General features: G+C 44.7%; 1 protein-coding gene across 1 annotated transcript in view; it reads right to left on the reverse strand.

Moving 5' to 3' along the window:
- The window catches only part of hiw (MYC binding protein highwire), a 262991-nt gene that overhangs the window by 89979 nt on the left and 153418 nt on the right, over window positions 1-19594 (reverse strand). Inside the window, exons 41-49 of the mRNA XM_075688361.1 lie at window positions 17951-18182; window positions 11926-12135; window positions 11163-11218; window positions 10916-11088; window positions 9559-9703; window positions 5746-5931; window positions 1722-1893; window positions 1342-1442; window positions 914-1030 (exon numbers count right to left, since the gene is read on the reverse strand). Of these exons, the coding sequence (XP_075544476.1) occupies window positions 914-1030; window positions 1342-1442; window positions 1722-1893; window positions 5746-5931; window positions 9559-9703; window positions 10916-11088; window positions 11163-11218; window positions 11926-12135; window positions 17951-18182 (1392 nt within the window). The remainder of the gene's footprint in view (window positions 1-913; window positions 1031-1341; window positions 1443-1721; window positions 1894-5745; window positions 5932-9558; window positions 9704-10915; window positions 11089-11162; window positions 11219-11925; window positions 12136-17950; window positions 18183-19594) is intronic.

The raw sequence follows: 19594 nt of genomic DNA on the forward strand, positions 1-19594 counted from the left end.
AATATAATACCACATTTAGTCGATTACAGCAAAGCAACTGCCTTTGGGATTGGAAAATGACATTAGAGATGAAAGGTGGCTGGGATTTAGACACTACATATTGGAGTTTTGGTTTTGTACTCGACTCTTGATGCCCAAATCATACCTTCAAAAATTCTTCAGGGAGAAAGGTGGTTGTTAGAAACAAATAAATATGTTACCTTGCATATTATCCGAACATGACAAAAGGTTACCAGGAAGGTTGCAACTTGAAACAATGAACCCAGGGCAAAGAAAGGAAGACTCAGGCTGGAGCAAAGGTTTCAACAAGGAGACTTGATTTTGACAGGACAATAACTGCTTTACTTGGCACCGGTTACAGGTATAGCTCCCTCTCACCATAGGAGTGGTGAGAAGCATAAGTGGGTACAAAAGAGTAAGGTGAGGGTTACTGACCAGGAACTTGAGGTGCCCAAAAGGTTACAATAGCGGGTGGGGTGGGGAACACACTGTCCAGATAATTCATGAGCATACTATGTTTCAGGGTGCACTAATATTACCATTCATATAAGCAGGATGTACAGTCACTGTCATACGTCACCCAAACATGCTTAAATGTTAAATCCCAGGGGATATTAGTTGGGGTGCCTTGATTCGTTAGCTTAATAAATCTTCCTTTCAAAAGATTTAATGTTTTTTCCTTACAGCCTGTGTTTATTAAAGTTTAACAATTACAGATGTGTCTTCATTGTTTGAGTTAATTCTGGCAGTGGCTGTACCTCAGTCAACCAGCTTTAGTTCTATTTTTACAATTAATCCTTTACAACCACGAAGAAGCTCGGTTAACTTATATTTTTACAGCTGCTACTAGGACAAGGTAGCCTGACGCACTACAAGAATCCATATGAGCATTTTACAAGCAGCGCATGATCACCTCATCAACAAAGGCGACGGTTCCGTCTGCCTGCACCACACCAATCTGCTTGCTCTGCAAGGAAGGATGGCTGCGAATTCTTAGCCCAGCACTGTACTTGGCCTGAAATTTGCGCATCTGCAAGAAGTCAAGAGAAGAGCAGAGAAACATGTGATTTTGCAGTATGCATCTTACGTTGTTATGGTAGATTACACTACAAATGTAACCCACTCATATCTAGGCCCTGTAAGGGGCTGATACTATGTTATAAATAAATAATAAAACAAATGCTTCAACAGGAATTATATGGCCAAAACAAATGCATAAGACCGAACAGCAAAATACCCGTAGAATAAAATTGCTGCAGCTTGGATGGCTTGATTAACAACAAAATGTATTCCTATATGACAACAACAAGAAATAAACAAAGTTGTAAAACTATAGGCTACCTTGTTGGGTTGGTGGGATGACTTTTGTGAAACACTTCTGGAAGGAATCACCAATCCTTGTGGTGGTTCTTTCACTTCAACCAGCCGACACTGTGAACTGCCTAATGAAAAAAAAAAATGAATAACAATGTTAAACCAGAAAATGTGATTCAGGAAGGCTATATAATATAGCTTATAAATAGAAAAAAAGAACAATATTCAGTGGTTACCACATGCATGTGCCGTCAATAAAAGCTTTCATCCTTGCATTTAGTAAAGCAATGAACAGGCTAGTTAGTGGACGTTCATGATTGTATTGCGCTTGATGGTATACTGATGGAACTAATGAACGAACATTATCTTTGCAATGAACAACATGTTAGCAAAGGGGAATTAATTACCAATTTCAAAGCCATCAATGATGGCATGCAGTAGGTACCAGCCAACAGAGCCTGGTGTCCAGTTGGCTGTGTATGTGCCATCATCGTTAGCACGTACGAGCATGTTTTCAATCAGCCGCTTCTTGGTTGGAGAAACATAGCGCAGCTCTTCGAAGGAGTAGTCCTCGTATTGCTGTAAAAGTGACCCAGTAGATTATTCGTGAAGCTCATATGGCACTTAATGAAACGACATTGCTGGTTTTTGTCTTCTTTTTGGTTTAAAAGCAGGGGTGTGCGAATATCAAAATTTACGAATATGAATAGTTAACTTCCAATATTAAATTGAATATTAAATAACGATATCCACATGCATTTTATTAGCAAGTTGGGTTAATTTGTTATTTTATAACATTGCAATTACATTGTCAATGTTAAAAAACTAGACCATAGTCTCGTACAACTTCAGAAAAAAGGAGAGGCCCCGCCCAGAAGAGCGAAGTGCGACAGCCGATTGCCTCCGCAACTAAAATAGTCCCGCTCAAAAAACCGTGCTTCTAAAATGCGTAATTCTGGGTATAAACAAAGATTCATATTTTGATGACTGGTTTGGTAGAGCTCTCGTGATTTGAATGCCACAGGACATTGGATTGCGAGAGAAAAATAACCCCGTGCCTTCTGCAATGCTGCGCGTCGTCTGCGTTGGTCTACATGTACACGGCACATTTACTAGTTGTTTTCCGACCTTAAAATGAATCGGTTGCTATTTAACGAGTATTTAAAAACACCATGGAACAAACATGCAGGATGTTTGTTAGTAGCGGTGTGCCACTGCGGGATCCTGTTTTCAGACGAAGCGTAGTGCAATGTCAGCGATGCTCGTTGCAATCTTTCATAGCTGGATCATGGCTCAGAATAAACGAATGGTGGATCGTAAGCTCGCGATAATATTTCCGGCTTCGTAGACCACCATGAACAGTTTGGGAATTCACTCTGACAAGGAGCAGACGCATACGACTGATGCGAATCAACCCAATTCGAAGCCCGGGCGGCCATGTTCTCCATCGGCGGGGTCACTGGCCACCCAGCTCATGACGTCAGTCTAGAGTGCACACCCATTGGTGGAGGCTTGTATGCATCCGCCTTGGAGGAGTAGGTGGTGGTTGTCGTAAACTTTATTGAAAAGGGGAAGGGGAAAGGGGGAGGTGGCTGAGGGATCGGGCTCAAGTAAGGCCCTGGGCCTGCTTGGCCTTCTTCGCCCAGTCTACCAGTTCAAGCTGTCGGTCGACGTCCCCAGAACTGAGCCAGGCTGTCCAGTCAGTTTCGCTGCTGACGAAGGGATGAGAAAACGGGAGCGAGGATCATTCCCACATTATGTGTGTGAGTGTCCCTGTTTATTTACAGAGCCTACATAGGTCGCTTTACTTGCCCCTTGTGATTTTGTTAATGTACTTTGGGTGTGGGTATGTGTTTGTCTGGAGTCACCTAAACATGACCGCTTGCGTTTTATCGAGTTGCTCTGAAAGCTCAGTCTCGAGGCCATCCCTGAGGTTACAGAGTACATGACGATTCCGCGAGAAGTCAGGGGGCATATTTATGCCCCACCTCTACCCCGGAACATGGACCCCGAGTTCCATCAGGGCTGTCGGTAGGCCCGTAGTGAAGCCATTTGGCGAAGCTACGGCTCGCAAGAAGGAGTGGTCTACACAGACACAGTGAGGCACCTTTGCGGCGACCTCATGACTGCGGTTGTAACGGATCACAGTGGAGGATTGATAGAACAGACAACAATCACAGCTGGCCGAGTGGTGGAAGCGGAAGAAACCGTGATTGCCATGGCCATGAATGCGGAAGCCAATACCGTCATCTGCGATAGCAAGCAGGCCATTGGCAATTTCGTCCGTGGTAGAATTTCTAAACAGGCGTACCATGTCCTCAAGCGGCGACCCCTAAGCGGCTGTGCCTGGCAGCGCATCTGCTCACAGTTTGGCTCGAAATCTCGTGCGCCGAGCCTTGTTCACGAATGCGGATGGCATGAACGAGGAGGAGAGACACAAGGAACCCTGTGGGACTTATCACAAAATAGCCCATAGGCATCGCTTGAGGCGTCACGCGCTCCTACCACTGGCCTTGGAGGAGTAAACGCCCCTTTTTTCTAAAGTTGTCCCCGACTATAGTATTTGTTTTACCAAAACATTGTGTACTGGCTCATGTAAACTCGGAAACTTAAGTAATTCCCTCTAGCTGTCCTCGCCAGCCTGTGCCTTATTATACCACACCAAACGCCCATAAAATTGGAGGCATTTGATGCTGTGCCGGTCATTACTCATCGCACTTGCTGCCAAGCAATATGCTCAGAATTGGCGGTGGCACTGCAAAAATAAATAAATAAAATAAAAAGTGCACCCTCGCTGTCCGCAAACTCGTGCCCCTTGCTACTGAGAGGCTGGCTTTTCCGTACAGTTTAGACGTTTAGTGGCTAAGTGTGCTTTAGAGGCTAAATTTCTTTAGCAGCATGAAATCATCACAAAATTCAGCACAAGATCGCCCCAATAGTCTTAAATTAGATAGGAACAAATGCTAAGAACCGTGTTTCCTCCCACACGGCCAGCAATATATTCGATTCGGTTCGTATATTCGCATCCAACTGAATACTTGAACATTTTCGAATATCTATTTTACAAATCGAATACGAATATTATAATATTATTATTATTATAATATTTGTATATATATTATACGTATTAATATAATATAATATTGACAGATGTACTTGTTTATCTTCATCGGGTGACCACGTATCACTGCCTAACAAATGTTATCACACAGTGCAGGCTGCGCCTGCATGTATTGGAAGTTTCTCAAAAGTTATCGATAGTTCTTTCTGCTGTCTGTTGTCAGCGAACCTTGTGTAATCTGATTTTTTGTATGTGCGACGCGAATGGCATAGAATTTTCAAGAAGACACGCGGGCACCAGCGATTACTCTGGAACCTGCGATGACTGATGTATAAAAGCCGACGCACTTGAACCACTGATCAGACTTTCCACGATCGCCGACTGTGTTCGCCGCTATCGCTGTTCTTTGAGTGTAATTTGTTTTTGAGGGCACAGGTTCACCCAATGAAACACTAGTTTTGTCATTCACAGTTTTGCTGCCTTCTTCACCGTCACTACCACGTAACAATATTCGTATAGTATACAATATTCATATTAATATATATTATTATTATATATAATATTAATATTTGAACTTTTCGAATATTTGCACACCCCTATTTAAAAGTATCAAGCACTTATAAGGCACAGTTCTCTGAATTACAGTGAAATTTAATCGAGCAGTTGCTTTCGGACGTGTATCTATACTAAGATGTTGACAAAAACTAACCTAAACAGAGTGCAGTTTTGCAAACACTTTGTAATGCACATTAAGTGAAATTTCACAGGTGGGCCCACATACACTGAAGGAGGCAATCGATGTGATGAATGTCACACTTATAATACAAGCAAAAGCACAACCACTACTAATGCAGGTCTGGAACTACTGTCTCTTCCTCGCCAGTGGTGTAAGAATGCCAAATTCAATAGCTCATCTAGCACAAGCTAAGCTATTCATACTGGACTAGATGTGCAGTGAAACCTGCTTCAAAAATATTGAAGAAGGTCTATGGAAGAATTTGGAAGCAAGAAACACCTGCTGCTGCACAAAGGATCTCTGTGAAAATCCTCTGCTCACGTACACAATGTTGAACAGTGCTAGCCACAATATTCTTTAAGCCTTTTTCTTTGTCACTAGGATACTGTGTACAATGGAGTTGCATCAGTTTTCCTATGACTTTATTAAAACCAAGGCTAACTGTGGTTTCACTGCCACGACTAATTACAAGTTCTGTTCCAAGGCTTTTACTTGGACTGCAGCCACATTATTTCCATTATAGACCTCTGCAGTGAAAAGAAGGAGACCCTTGATAATAGGAACCTACCTGTGTTTCAACCTCTGAAGACATCTAAACCTCCTACCATGCTAGTAGCAGTTCCTTGTGACTCACCCTCATTGTGGTAATGGCATAGTAGAGCATCTTGTCTCTCACAGTGACTTCGTATGGGACATCCAGTGATGGGGGCGGGTGGCCACCAAAGGTCAAGAGGCCAGTCTGGTCATTTGAGCCAGCTCCTGCTGAGCCTGGAGCATGCTCCTGGTTGTAGGCATTCATAGGCACTGCCCTCACTTCTACCTGAATAAGTAAAACATTCCAATAAGCATGAGAACGTTGAGAAAGGAAGGGGCTTAGACCACAACACTTGTACATACGCCAAGGTGTAGTCAATGAATGAACACAATGATGAGATAATAAAATAGCAAGTAAGTAAGCAGTCTGTTAGTGAATTCCAATGGGAGATTCAGAGAGACCGATGAACTTTGCAGCAAAGCACTCCACTACGGCCAAGGGCAACGGAATGAAATCTGCAATTGAACCACAGGCACTCCCGCCAGAGCAATTGGCAGGGCACTAGCGCACATCTGCATCCGAAAGCACCAAGTGTTTCTGACATTTTTCATCGTTTTCGCCTTGAACTCGCACGCGGCTTGTGTTTAGAAGTTTCGTGTTTCTTTTTAGCCTCCTGTACTCTAATGGAAGTCACACTGCATTTAAGCCTATTTCCCTCGTCGCCGTGATTGTGTGTCGGGCACATCGAAGACACAGCGAAGCCTGCGATCAGTTCGGTGGCAACACATTGAGAGAGCCCGAAGTGCCTTCGGATCTGCATTTGATCAACCAAAGTAAAGGCTGTTAAAATCCAAACATTCAAAAAGGAGCCATTGTTACCGCTTCATCCGAATACTGAAAAAAGATGTTGTCGACGAAACACGCAACTTTCAGTCTCTTGGCTGGTGGCTGAAACATGATGTCAAAAGCTTGCCTTGAATACACTAACTTCCAAAGCTTCTTCGTCGCTTGAGTTCCTGCTGCTTGATTTAAAACTTGAGCTAGATGAATCATTCCTCTCCACAAGCAGTAAAAGTGAAAGTTGACGATGCAAAGAAGCATTCACTGCTTCCAAGAGACCGTGATTCGCATTCATGGGCATGCACATCATAGCGGTATGTTGGCTGTGGGTGGCCTGCACCTGACATCAAGCAACTTCCAGTCGACTAAGATCAATTTTTGCGGAGTAGAGAGCGCTGCTCGGTGAAGTGGATGTAGTGGCGGAGCTGCTCCCAATCTGCCAATGAAAGATATAGGAGGCACTCTCAATCTCCGAATGGAATAGACTTGCTCTACAAGGAGCAGAAAAACTACTACAGTCGACTCTCGATAATTCGAAGCCGCTTAATTGGAATTTTCGGTTAATTAGAAGTGAAGTGCTGGTCCCGTCAGTTTTGCATGTAATCCTATAGAAGAAATCGCTCGATAATTCGAAGTCCTCATCCAGTAATATTGTTTCATTGGAAGTTCATTTTCAGCCGGGATCCTCGAGGTGACCGTCATTCTTTGGTAGAATGTGCAATTTTTCAAGTGTTGCAACAGTTCCGTGCTCCGCGTTGGTGTCATCGCCACCGCAGCCGCCCGCAACGCCATCCTTCTCGAAGCGGCGTGATTATTCATTGCTACGGCTGCCGTGGCCTCCGCGATCAACTCCGGCGGGAGGCGAAGCGGCTCCCGCCGGAGGCCACGCGGGTGCCATAGGTGCACGCAGCGCTGCATACTGGCAGTGGCGAGATTGTGCGAGATTAGTCTTGCAGCGTGTGTAGCGTATTGGTCGAGCGCCTTTGTGCGGGAAGCTCGTAGGCTAGGTTGTTCCACGAGTGATTCGAAATTGACTGTACCTAGTCGCGCAGTTTATAGCCATGGCAAACCGTGGCTCTTATCGCACGCTCGACCTGGCAACGAAAGTCAAGGTTTTGAAGGAAGTTGAGAAGGGAGGTGCCGCCAAACAAGACATAGCGCGGAAGTACGGGATCAAGCCGAACACGCTCTCTAACTACATCAAGAACAAGCGCACAATAATGGATGCATTTGAGAACGACAAGTTCAAGACTTCTCGGAAGCGAATGCGCACCGGCGCTTACCCAGAGTTGGAGAAGGCTCTGCTGGTTTGGATTAGGGAGGCCAGGAGCAACAAACTTCCTCTCAGCGGAGACATCGTTGCGATGAAAGCCCGAACGCTTGCAGCAATGTTGGGGATCGATGACTTCTTTTCGTCAGATGGATGGCTGACGCACTTTAAAGATCGCCATGACCTGGTTTTCAAGAGCGTGTGTGGTGAAAAGGCGTCCGTTAACCAGGAAACATGCGCCACGTGGAAGGACGGAAAGCTGCGTGAATATCTCGCCGAATACAGACCGGAAGACATCTTCAATGCAGATGAGACTGCACTCTTCTATCGGCTTCTACCAGAGAAGACCCTGACATTCAAGGACGACGACTGTGCTGGGGGCAAACACAGCAAGGAGAGAGTGTCGGTGCTGATCGCGGCAAACATGACTGGCACGGAACGATGTCGGTTACTTGTGATCGGGAAAGCCGCGAAGCCGAGATGTTTTAAAGGCGTGAAGACGCTGCCTGTGGACTATGAGGCGAACAAAAAAGCGTGGATGACGGCCGAAATCTTCAAGAGCTGGATAAGCAAATTGGACCGCAAGTTTGCTGCTTCGAACCGCAAGGTGTTGTTCCTTGTCGATCACTGCAGTGCTCACGTGAATGTGCCAGCCTTGAGTGCAATACGCCTCGCATTTTTGCCTGCAAACACAACGGCTGTTTTGCAGCCAATGGACCAAGGCATCATCAAGAATGTTAAAGTCCTGTACAGGAGGCACCTCCTCGAGCGCATGATTTTGTGTATGGATAGCTCCACAAAGTACGAGGTGAGCCTGCTTAGTGCCATCCACATGTTGGCGCGAGCATGGGATCGTGTGAAGCAAGAAACAATCGCAAACTGCTTCAGGGCTTGCGGTTTTGTGGCAGCTTCTTCGGAGGATGCCTCTGAAATTTCAGCGGAGGAAGCGTCAACAAGCGAGCTTGACGGCACTGATTTTGGTGATGCTCTCGGGGACGTCAATTTTGAAGATTACGTCGCCGTAGACAAGGCGGTCGAAACGTGCGGTGCGCTGACGGATAGCGAAATTGTAGAGATTATTCGGCCCCAGGAAGCGACCCAGGAAAGCGACGATGACGTTGAAGGCAAGCCGCAACCTAAGGCTGCCAATGTAGCTGCGGGCCTTGCGCTTGCGGAGCGCTTATTTGCCGCTGAAGGTAACGCGGAAGAAGCGTTCCGCCACATCTACAGCCTGCAGAACTTGCTTTCAGCAGTGCAATTCGGCAAGAAGAAGCAAAGCAAGATGATCGACTATTTTTCTTAGAGAAAATACTCGATTTCGCCACAAATAAAGTGCTGTTTTTTGTGTTTTGTGCTTAATTGGAAGTTCGTTTAATTCGAAGTTTTTTGCGGTCCCCGTGAACTTCGTATTAACGGGAGTCGACTGTACCAGAAGTGCTCCGAATCTGTCATTGGAATTGACCATGTGACTTAACCATTATGAACAAAATGGCACTTCAAGAAAGAGGTGTACGTGTTTGGGTTCTTTACGTTTTTGGAGCAGCTACAAAGCAAACTTTGTTCTGAATTATAGCTAGTCACTCACAGATATCACAAATAATTTGCCATAATTTGGAACTATATGCCTTCTGATGCATAGCATGTGGTTCAAGTGCTTTTTGGCTACACTCTGAATAGCAAAAATCTAAGCAATAAAAATAATAAAAGCAAGGCAGTTGAGTCACAGTGGTAGTATGATGTGAAAAATGATCCAGTCACTGTAACATCTTGCCAGCTGAAAGAATACAAGCAGCAAGAAGTACCTTCATGTTGGGCACATGCACCAGGTATGCATACTGGTCTCTGGTAAAGACTGTGATGACAGATGGCCACCCGCATTTGAGCTCCTCCTGACTGCAGATCAATTCACACTGCTTTGGGTCCACACAGCACTCAGGCTGCAGCCACCTGGTAACAATGAAAAGAACATACATGCACAAAAAAAGAAGGTGTGAACACAAAATCAAAACATGTAGTACGGTATAAAGAAAAAGCACCCAAGCAGCCTTACAATATTACTGAATGGTAAGGAGGGCAAATTGTATTCTGCAGAAGCTCAATTCTTATTCCTAATAAAAAAAAAAACTATATTTTTTTTCTCTGCATTGTATTAACAAGTACACCATACCCATAAGTCAGGCAGATTTTGTCAAAAACAGAAACGCTAAGTAAAAAAAATTTTTTTTCTTTGCTCAAAATGCAAGCCTGACAGCAATCGAAGAGAGATCAGCTTGTAAACCTTAACTGTGTGGATCCAAAGTGTTGTACAATGTGTAACAATGCAATTTTGAGTTCAAGTTGTAGAATTTTGAGGCACAGTGGGCCATGCATGGAGGGAAAAAAACTAGGAGGGAGTGCAGTGCCTCAATATTGAAGCCTAGTCATAAAAAAATATAAAGGAAAGGCTTATGGGGAATATTCCCTCACCACATGATACATAAGCGATACTAATTTTCAGCCATCGACTGCACAGAGAGTACAGTGGAGAGCACGTAACGAGGGGGTTGAATGTGACAAGAGCATTTCTAAGTGCTACCATGAACCAAACAATGCCTTGAAAGTTCCGGCAACATTGGAGGGCCTATTTCCCAAGACCCAACATGAAGATGGGCCCTCAAGGAAGGAAGGGAGGGGTGGTATCAGAGGAGGTTGGCTTGCCGAGACTAGCTGCCTGATGCCATGCTCTCTCCTAGTGAGTGAGTGTGAGTGAAGGAACTTTGTTGTGAACGCCTGCAGAACGGTTAGCCTTCCTCTGTTAGGGAGGCGTTACTGTGACGCGGCCATGACGTCTTCGCGGCGTGTGGCGCCTCTACTTCGGCCGTGGCCGCACTATTCCTTTTGGTCGACCGCGCCTGCCCCTCTTTTGGGGTGGCAGCCTCCCTCCGGTTTCGCTCGGTCGTTGCCTTTCGAGGGCCGCCGAGATCTGCTGGACGGCCTGGGTTTTTTCCCTTCATGGGGCCATGCAAGTGCCTGTGGTTTATACAGTCGGCTAAAGATAGAAATGTATTTAATGAACTCAATGTGTCCAGCAGGAAACAAAATAATTAAGGCGCAATATAATCACAAATGATTCAACTGCAGTTATTACACCATCAGAAACAGCTGCTAACAATTCGTCACCTTGCAAGCCGGCCACCACTTGTTCCAGGTGTGCATGACACAAAGTCATGAAGGAAAGGTCGTTCATTGGAGTGGTCGCTGAATGACAACGAACCTTCCAAAGCTTGCTGTATTGTAGGCAGATGTGCAAGCGCAAAGCCACGTGAGAGCAATGCTGAATGGCTGCTAAACACCTAGAAGGGTTGAAAATGCAATAAAATTAATAAATCACAAGATACAGTTCCACATAAATTATTGTGTTCCTCACCTGACGTGCAAGAGGCTCTGCTACCTCCATGTCCTCTTCCATGTCACTTGGCAACACTATTGCAAGAAAGGAGGGCACCACAATTAGCAGGGGTTCCGTAATAAAATGTGATAAATGGTACTAAACTTTAATCACATAATTGAAGTGATGTTTGAATGAGGCTTCATGTCATTACTGGTAAGCTGAGCACGGAAGGAATGAAGTTATCAGCTACGTCAAAAGCATAAACCAAAAGAAATTATTTATTTATTTTTATTTGACAAATACTGCCAGCCTTTAGAGAAGGCCGTGGGCAGGAGTGGACAATACATATGAAGAAATGATCAAAAATGAGAAGACAAGAACACATTACACAAGGCTCACACCACGCACAGAAAAGCAGCGAAAGACTGATAGTTTGCATGTCGCTTGCATACAAACCCGTGCTACAGATATGTGAACAAGAGACCCATCGGAATTCTAAAACATAATTCCTATTTCTTTCTTCACATGTTGAGCAACCCCGAGCAACACATCACAGTTGGTTGTACATGTTTTCGTCCTTTGATTTTTTTTTGCTAGGTTGCACAATAATCATGCACTCCGTTGTATACATTTGATCAATTGCTGATAGTACATGAAAAGCAAAAGCAAGTCTCAAGACTTCAACAGAAAAAGTTTGATTACCCCCTTAACTAAAAACAAAACCTGGGGAAAAAAGAAAAACTGCCTGCATGTTCTGTGCATGCACCGACTGCAATGCTCGACACCAACAGGACTGTACCTGTAGGGAGGATGAGGTCACGACGGAGCAGGGAAGCGGCGCACATGCCACCAAGGTACGACAGTTCCTTCTCGAGATGAAGCAAGCCCCCTGCTGAGCCGGGGGAGACACCCTCGTACCCAGCTACCTGGCAACGGAACCCATATGAGCTGGTTTTGTTGTCCTTAGCACAGTCCGAAGCAGTCTCCAGTGAGAACACCAGCTGGTTCCCTGGGAAAAGAGTATGCAGGATTGACATTCAGTCTAGTTGGTGATAATTTGACAGTGACTTGAGCAACACACAGAAGACAAGCGTCAGAAAAAAAAAGAAGAAAGCAGTAGAAAGGGCAGACATGAAGAAAGCTTTCATATCTTTCTGTCCCCCATCTTATGCATATGCAGTGACAGAAGCCCTTTGAAAGCAAATCCCTTTCAGGCACTGTGTGTTTGCAAATCCTAAGAAATCACCTCAAAACAAGAAACACTAATGAAAACACTAAAAATGTCTTAAATGCACCAGAAACACCTTAAAGTGCTTGCGATTAGATTGTGCTCAAAAACTGATTAGTACACATCAACTGTGTTTGTCAAAGGAGTTATGAGATAGATGTCAACTTATCTGCTGTGACACTAGTATGTCAGGCAGTGGGTTCTCTTCTAGTCTGTGACAGTAATTATTTGCACTAGGCAGCTTTCTGAAGCAGCTTGCTGCTGTCTAAGCAGAATTAATGTGAAATATCTGACACTGTATGGCTTCCACACTTTAAGCACCTTTGAGAGTTCAGACATGGAGTGTATATTTCAAGACCTCGTAAAACTGGCTGGAAAATTCAGGATTACAAATCTGTTCTTCTGCTACATGTCTTTAATGATGCTGCAGATGTAATGAATGCATCAAAGCTGTATTTTAAATAGACAGGATTAGTTGGTGCCAGAAAGAGTTACTGTATTTGCCCGATTCTACCATGCCACTGATTGTAACGCACAGTTATATTACTGTCCAAATATATAAAAAAATGGTTCTACTGGTTCTACTGCACACATCAAGTAACGAAACCTGAGTCAATGTGTACCCTGGTGAAACGATGTTATGGAACATACAAAGGCACACAGACATGCATACAGCTGAATCTTAGCAGCTAGTGGCTATCAGAGTCCGATGACACCTTCTTTTTGCTGTTTGCCGACCACAGAAAGTCATCTCCAATTCCATTTAATGCATTAGAAATGCCACACTTCTGGAGACTAGCGCAACCATCGTCTACAGGAGGGCATTCCACGCACCATGGATCCACCTTGCGATGTCTCCGAGCGTCGCTTTCTTCAGACAACCCGTTCTATGGCAGTGTGGCTAGCTACTTTGCACTGAGCTTTTTATTTTTATTAAGAATCGGTTTCATTTTTCATTTTGAGTAGAATTAGTTATGAATGGAAACTGGAAACTTGAACAGATGGAAACACATGGAAACTTGGAACACATGGAAACTTGAACAGATCATTTATTCTAATTAAGTGCGCGTTAGAATCGTGCAAATACGGCATATGCCTGCAGTCTTTCTGTATTGAAGAACAGCTATTATAGTGCACTCCTGACTCCCCTCAGCCCTTAAATAAGTTCTTAGGCCAGTTTATTGTGCAAAATACATGGGGAATAAGAATATTTGATTAGAGATGTGTAAATATTGAATACTAGATTTCAAATCAAGAAAAAAAAGCCATACATTAAATTGAATATCAAGAAATTTATCCCAAGTGTTAATGCCTACAAATTTTGGGTAAGAAATCATGATGCTGATCACAAGCTATCAATAACCTTGACACATAGAAATCAAGATATAATTACAGTATACTTTTATTGAAGGAAAATTCAAATTAGTATGCCAGCACTGATCACAGTTGTTATAGTATATGATGGTCTGGAAAATAATTTTTTTAATAATAGGATGCCTATTGAATAGAATTAAACTCACTCTAGTGTTGTAGGGGCTATGTTGTTACACTACTAAGTCAGAGGGCATGGGATCGGATTCGGATCCTGGCCGCTGCAGCTGCATTTTGAGGGGAGTGAAATACAAGTACACCCGTTTACTGTGCATTAGGTGCACTTTAAGGAACCCCAGGTGGTCAAAATTAATCCGGAGTCCCTCATTACAGCATGCCTCCTAATTAAATTGTGGTTTTGGCACATAAAAGCCGAGAATTGAATTTCATTTAATCGAATTATGTGCTTTGATTGCTTGAAGCTGAAGAATTAGTGACGTAATGCTTGACTGAATATTAGTGTGGTTCTTAGTTGTTTTCCTCCAAAATACAGAAGGGCTTTCCCATCTTTACAGCAAGTGGGCTATCGTAAGGCCAATCTGTGTAGCAGACGAGAGCTTGGACTGGACATCACATGATTCGATCAGCCCTCTGCACTGTACATAGTCATCGTTGCATGCTGCTGTGCAAATCGACCATGGTCGGCACCAATGGTAAAGGGCAGGCGCCTTTTCATTGTCAAGTTTGGCGTGACTTGCCACATGTCAGAGATTCTTGAATCTGAAGGGTCATGGCAAGTTTGTCCGATGCTCCCCCCCCCCCCTCTATCCTCCTTGTCCATTCAATGTCCGCCCAAATCTATGCAGCCAGGCAAGGGTGGCTAGCTGGGCAGTCAGTGCACTGGTCACATGACCCTTTCACGCCATCGGTGTAATCTAAAGCTAGTCTTGTGACAGGTTGCTGAAAGCTACAAAGAGACTAATGTGCATCTACGAACAGCATCAAGAATGAAAGGCCGCCGTACTGTTTGTTGCAAAGGTGGCTGCTGTCCTCGAACACCTTTCTTGCCATTCCATACACTCGCTTTAGTTTGTGAGGTGGCTTGTTTGAATCCCGAGTGTCGCGCAACTGCTGCAAATAAATCGGCGTCAATCTGGCAACAAACCGTGACTTTAGTCGTTGATGTTCGATGAAGCAGCACCAATTAGGCCAAATGCCCAATGCCCGAACCATTGAACGCTTGCTGCTATGTTTGTACAGGTGCCTCATAAGTGATTGGTCCAGAGATCACACGTACAGGTTATATTGATGGCTGATGAAGTGGCGTTAACTTTGTTGCCATGCGTCCAACATTATCTGCATACCTGCATACTTTCCAGCAGCTAATTGGCATGATCTCCACTGTGGGGATGCGCGACTCTCGCGCGTCCCCAGATATCTTGTTTTCCGCCATCTCCTGCAATCCCGCTTTGCCGCGTGGAATGCGTGACGCCCTCGGCGGTTGATGTGGTTGAAGCGCAGCACGAGAGATGGCGCGAGTATTGCGCTGCTAATGCCGCCGACAGGCGGGGTTACTTGGGCGCCGAGAGACAAGGCGCTTCCTCTTTGGGACGGGACAGCAAGCGGGACGGACGTGCCGTGCCGCTTGTGCAGCGGCACACTCAGTGCCGCGGTGTCTCGGCACTGAGTGTGCCGAGACACCTCCACCAAATATTCAAAAAATATTCAAAAAATGAAATATTAGATATTTATTTTGCAATTAGAACATTTGTAAAATGGAATATTAGATATTTGATGCATGAATCGAATTGTTCACACAACCCTATATTTATTGAAAAGAAAAAAAAATAATATTTCGCATAATAACCAAGCAGAATATGGAAAGTCAGCTTCACCCCAAGCCACTTATGGCCATGTGTGCTTATACAGAGAGTCCTCGATGGATGTGAAACAGAAGTGTACATTGCATTTCATCTACGTTACCTGGGTGATACTACTATGGCGAGGGAATTGCATCAGTCTTTATCCTCTGACCATGCTTTAAAAAGAGAGCTAATCGCACAGCAAGCTTCTTTCTTGTTCTCTGTATCAGGCTCTAATTTCATAATGCTTGCTGCCTTTCATTCAGTGTTGGCTGAAGGCATTTAGCCAAGAAATTTGTACCCCAAACCAGAACTTGGAAAAAAAAAATTAATGTTTGGGATGTTTTTTGCCTGTAGGCAACTCACACATATAGGGTTAACAGCGCAAAAGTGGAATAAGAAATAAATACCTGGAAATATTTGCAAATGAAAAATAATACTAAGAATAATACACAAAAAAGCAGGGGAACTGACATGAAGGATGAATAAGTAAATCATTTACAAAGTTGCACTTTGTGGGGATGCGCGACTCTCGCGCGTCCCCTGATGTTTTTCCCGCATAGCGCGTCTCCTGTAATCCGGCTTCGCCGCGTGGCCTGCGTGATGCCCGCGGCGGTCGATGTGGTTGGGGCGCAGTGCGAGAGATGGCGCGAGTGTTGCGCTGCTAACGCCGCCTCACGGCAGGGTTACTTGGGGGCGCAGGGGAGGACGGGCTGTCTCTTGCCCGGCGGATCGGCTAACAGCGAGGACGTCCCGCGCGCGCACGCCGACCCATGCTTCTGCGAGACCGCCTCGCGTGGCCTGCCTTCGAACGCGCCACCGTTGGCGTGACCGTACACGCGAACGACCAGGCGTTGGGATCCAGCATGGGGCGAACATATTCGCTCGTTTTCCGGTCGCGGTGAGTCGGACTTCTAGATTTGTCGCGCGCTCATCGGCATGTTTTGTGGATAGCAACTCGGCTAGCAGGCATTGATCTATGAAAGGTGCAATAAATGCCCTTGTGATTGTTTGCACTACTGTGTTGTCGTTCCATTGTCCCGAGAGTACGGGTGTGAGAGACCCCACAACTTTAATTAACAAATCTGTTTCGTAATAGCATGAGCAGGCACGACTTCCTTGTACTGGAAAAGACCCAAGCTGCAACAAATTTTCCAAGCAGAAGAAACAAACTAGACTACACATTTGACAAGAAACACCTACACAAAATATGTGGAGAACAGAAGGAGAAATGCCCTCTGACAGGAAACTATGCAGGAGCTATGCCAAAGTGTGAACTTGCGGTTTGCAAGAGGCACTTATCAACTGCATCTTTCACCGACTACCACTGTACAACGATTTATTCTTTCCCATTCTTGCAACTTTGATCACTTCATTTTATCATCATCATAATCATGAGCATCATCGTCATCATGATCATCATCATCATCGGCCTGTTTTATGTCCACTACAGGATGAAGGCCTCTCCCTGTGATCTCCAATTACCCCTGTCCTGCGCCAACTGATTCCAACTAGCGCCCATGAATTTCTCAATTTCATCGCTCCACCTAGCCTTCTGCCATCCTCGACTGTGTTTCCCATTTCTTGGTACCCATTCTGTAACCCTAATGGTCCAACAGTTATCTAACCGGTGCATTACATGACCTGCCCAGCTCCATTTTTTTTCTCTTGATGTCAATCAAAATATTGTCTATACCCATTTGCTATCTGTTCCAAACCGCTCTCTTTCTGTCTCTTAACGTTATACCTAGCAATCTTGGTTCCATCGCTCTTTGCGCAGTACTTAACTTGTTCTCAAGCTTCTTTGTTATTCTGCAAGTCTCTGCCCCATATGTCAGCACTGGTAAAATGCACTGATTGTACACCTTACTTTTCAATGATAATGGTAAGCTTCCAGTCAGTAGCTGACATTGCCTGCCGTATGCGATCCAACCCGTTCATTTCACTCAATTCCAAAGCATAAATTATGGCAACAATAAAATGATCATGCATGAAGAAGCACCACCCAATCACTTCTAAATGTGGTAATCAATCTTTATTCACCGCCTTACCCATGTTTGGGGCACAGACAAAAAGCCTGAGAAGGCTTTTCTGTGTCTGTATCCCAGAAATGAGGCTCTCACAAAGCTTTCCTAAACTGATCCTGAATAGTGTTTGCCTGAGCTCGTTGGTTTCACATAGCACAAATGCTTTCCAGCAGAATGCATTGACACGGACAGCAAGGGACGATGACACACGATTTCAGATGCTAGTCTGACATAGACAACTGACGACGACGGCAGACACAATGATTCAGTTGCTAGACCAGTGTGTGTGTTCATCCCTTTCTGTCCATGTCAGTGCGTTCTGCTGGAAACCATTTGTGCCGACCCTGAATTTTGGATGAATATCACTGATATTAAATTAGTTGACACAATACTCACCTGGGAGAATGATTGCTGTCGTAGGCCACTCTGATTTGTGAAAGCGCTGCAGGACTGGCCAGAAAGGACTGCTGGCATCTTCGTCGACATCATCGCCCCGACCTGTGCTCAATGCATGACCCAGGCCATTATGACTGGGAATGTACAATTGAAGGCTGTCCTCAACCTGAGTGGTGCCACACCGTGGGTCAAACTCCAGTGCCATCCAGCGAACACTGGGAGCAAACTTGACCTGTTTAGAGAGAGACGGGTGCAGACCAGTTGTATGGCACAAGAAGTGTTCTGTACATTCAGTTGGGGTGTGCAAATATTCAAAATTTCTAACATGAATAAAGTAATTTTTGCCAATCAATTTGCATTAGATTTGAGAAGTCAATATTTGAATTTGTTGAATATATTCATTTCTTTAGAATATTAGAGCCTTGAGGGGGAGAACGATGGAAGTGACGAGTGTTCACAACCTCGCTTTCAGCCATCCTATATACAAAACTGTTCTTTCAATTTATTATTTCACCATTCTCACCATGTTTGCATCTCTTTAAAGCAATATGCAGTGCTGTAATATCACAAACACAATACTCTGAACAATGAGTACTACAAACACAATACTGTATGTGCATCTGGTGATGTGGTGGTCCCTTGTTTTATTACTAACATTGTTGCGTTGTCAATTGGGAATGTCCAATTGGGAATGGTACTACATACATGACAAATAAATGTATATAACTCTAATTTCTTCCACCAAATGCGTTATGCACAAATCTCACATTTTACTTTGTTTAGGAATGAGAAAATATTCTATATCATGTTATGAACGAGGACTGCCAGCATGGCCTGCAGTAGAGTGGTTGTGTGCCATCTTCAGTGCCTGGTGTTGGAGGTGATCACTAGCCATGGTACTTTCTTGTTGCCTCTTTGCTGAACCAGCAGTCCGCTTGGTTTCAGTTCTGTTGTCTCTGCCAGATCATGAAGGCAGTGATCAGAGTCCAAGCTTGGGAGCCTAGTCCCTTGGGCCACCGTCTTCAGTTTGGGAGACAACCTTCAAGAGCCTGTTCTAGGATGAGCCGTCCTGTGCCACCTAAGAGTGTGGCATCCTCTTCGAAGGCTGCTGCTTGCCCAAATGTAATTTTCGCTTCAGGCTCTGGAGCAGCAATGGGGGACAGTGTCTCATGCAGACTGTCACTTGGGTGGTCTTCACACTGGAGAGGGGCTCTGCTCAAGGCATCTGCAGGTATATTTTCCAGTCGCCATTTGTGCTTTATTCAGCAATTGAAGCCATGCAGCTGCAGGACCCAACGCTTGACCCTAGGCGAAGCTTGGTTGGTGCTAAACATTCATGACAAGGACGAGTGGTCCATGCAGTTGCAGGACCCAACGCTTGACCCTAGGCGAAGCTTGGTTGGTGCTAAACATTCATGACAAGGACGAGTGGTCGCAGTACGTCTCAAACTCACTAATTGCTCACTAATTGCTTAAGTGCAGCAGAAGCCTGCTCATGACTCGCTGCTCACTGCCACGGCTTCTTCTTCTTTTAAAGGCTCATCAGCAGATGCGCTGTCAGTAAGAAGTGTGGGATGAAGTTCCTATAATAGCCAGCAAGCTCCAGGAAAGCTTTGAACTGCTTAATTGTGCTGGGTCTTGGGT

Source organism: Dermacentor variabilis, chromosome 4 (assembly GCF_050947875.1).
Source record: "Dermacentor variabilis isolate Ectoservices chromosome 4, ASM5094787v1, whole genome shotgun sequence".
Lineage (NCBI taxonomy): Eukaryota > Metazoa > Arthropoda > Arachnida > Ixodida > Ixodidae > Dermacentor > Dermacentor variabilis.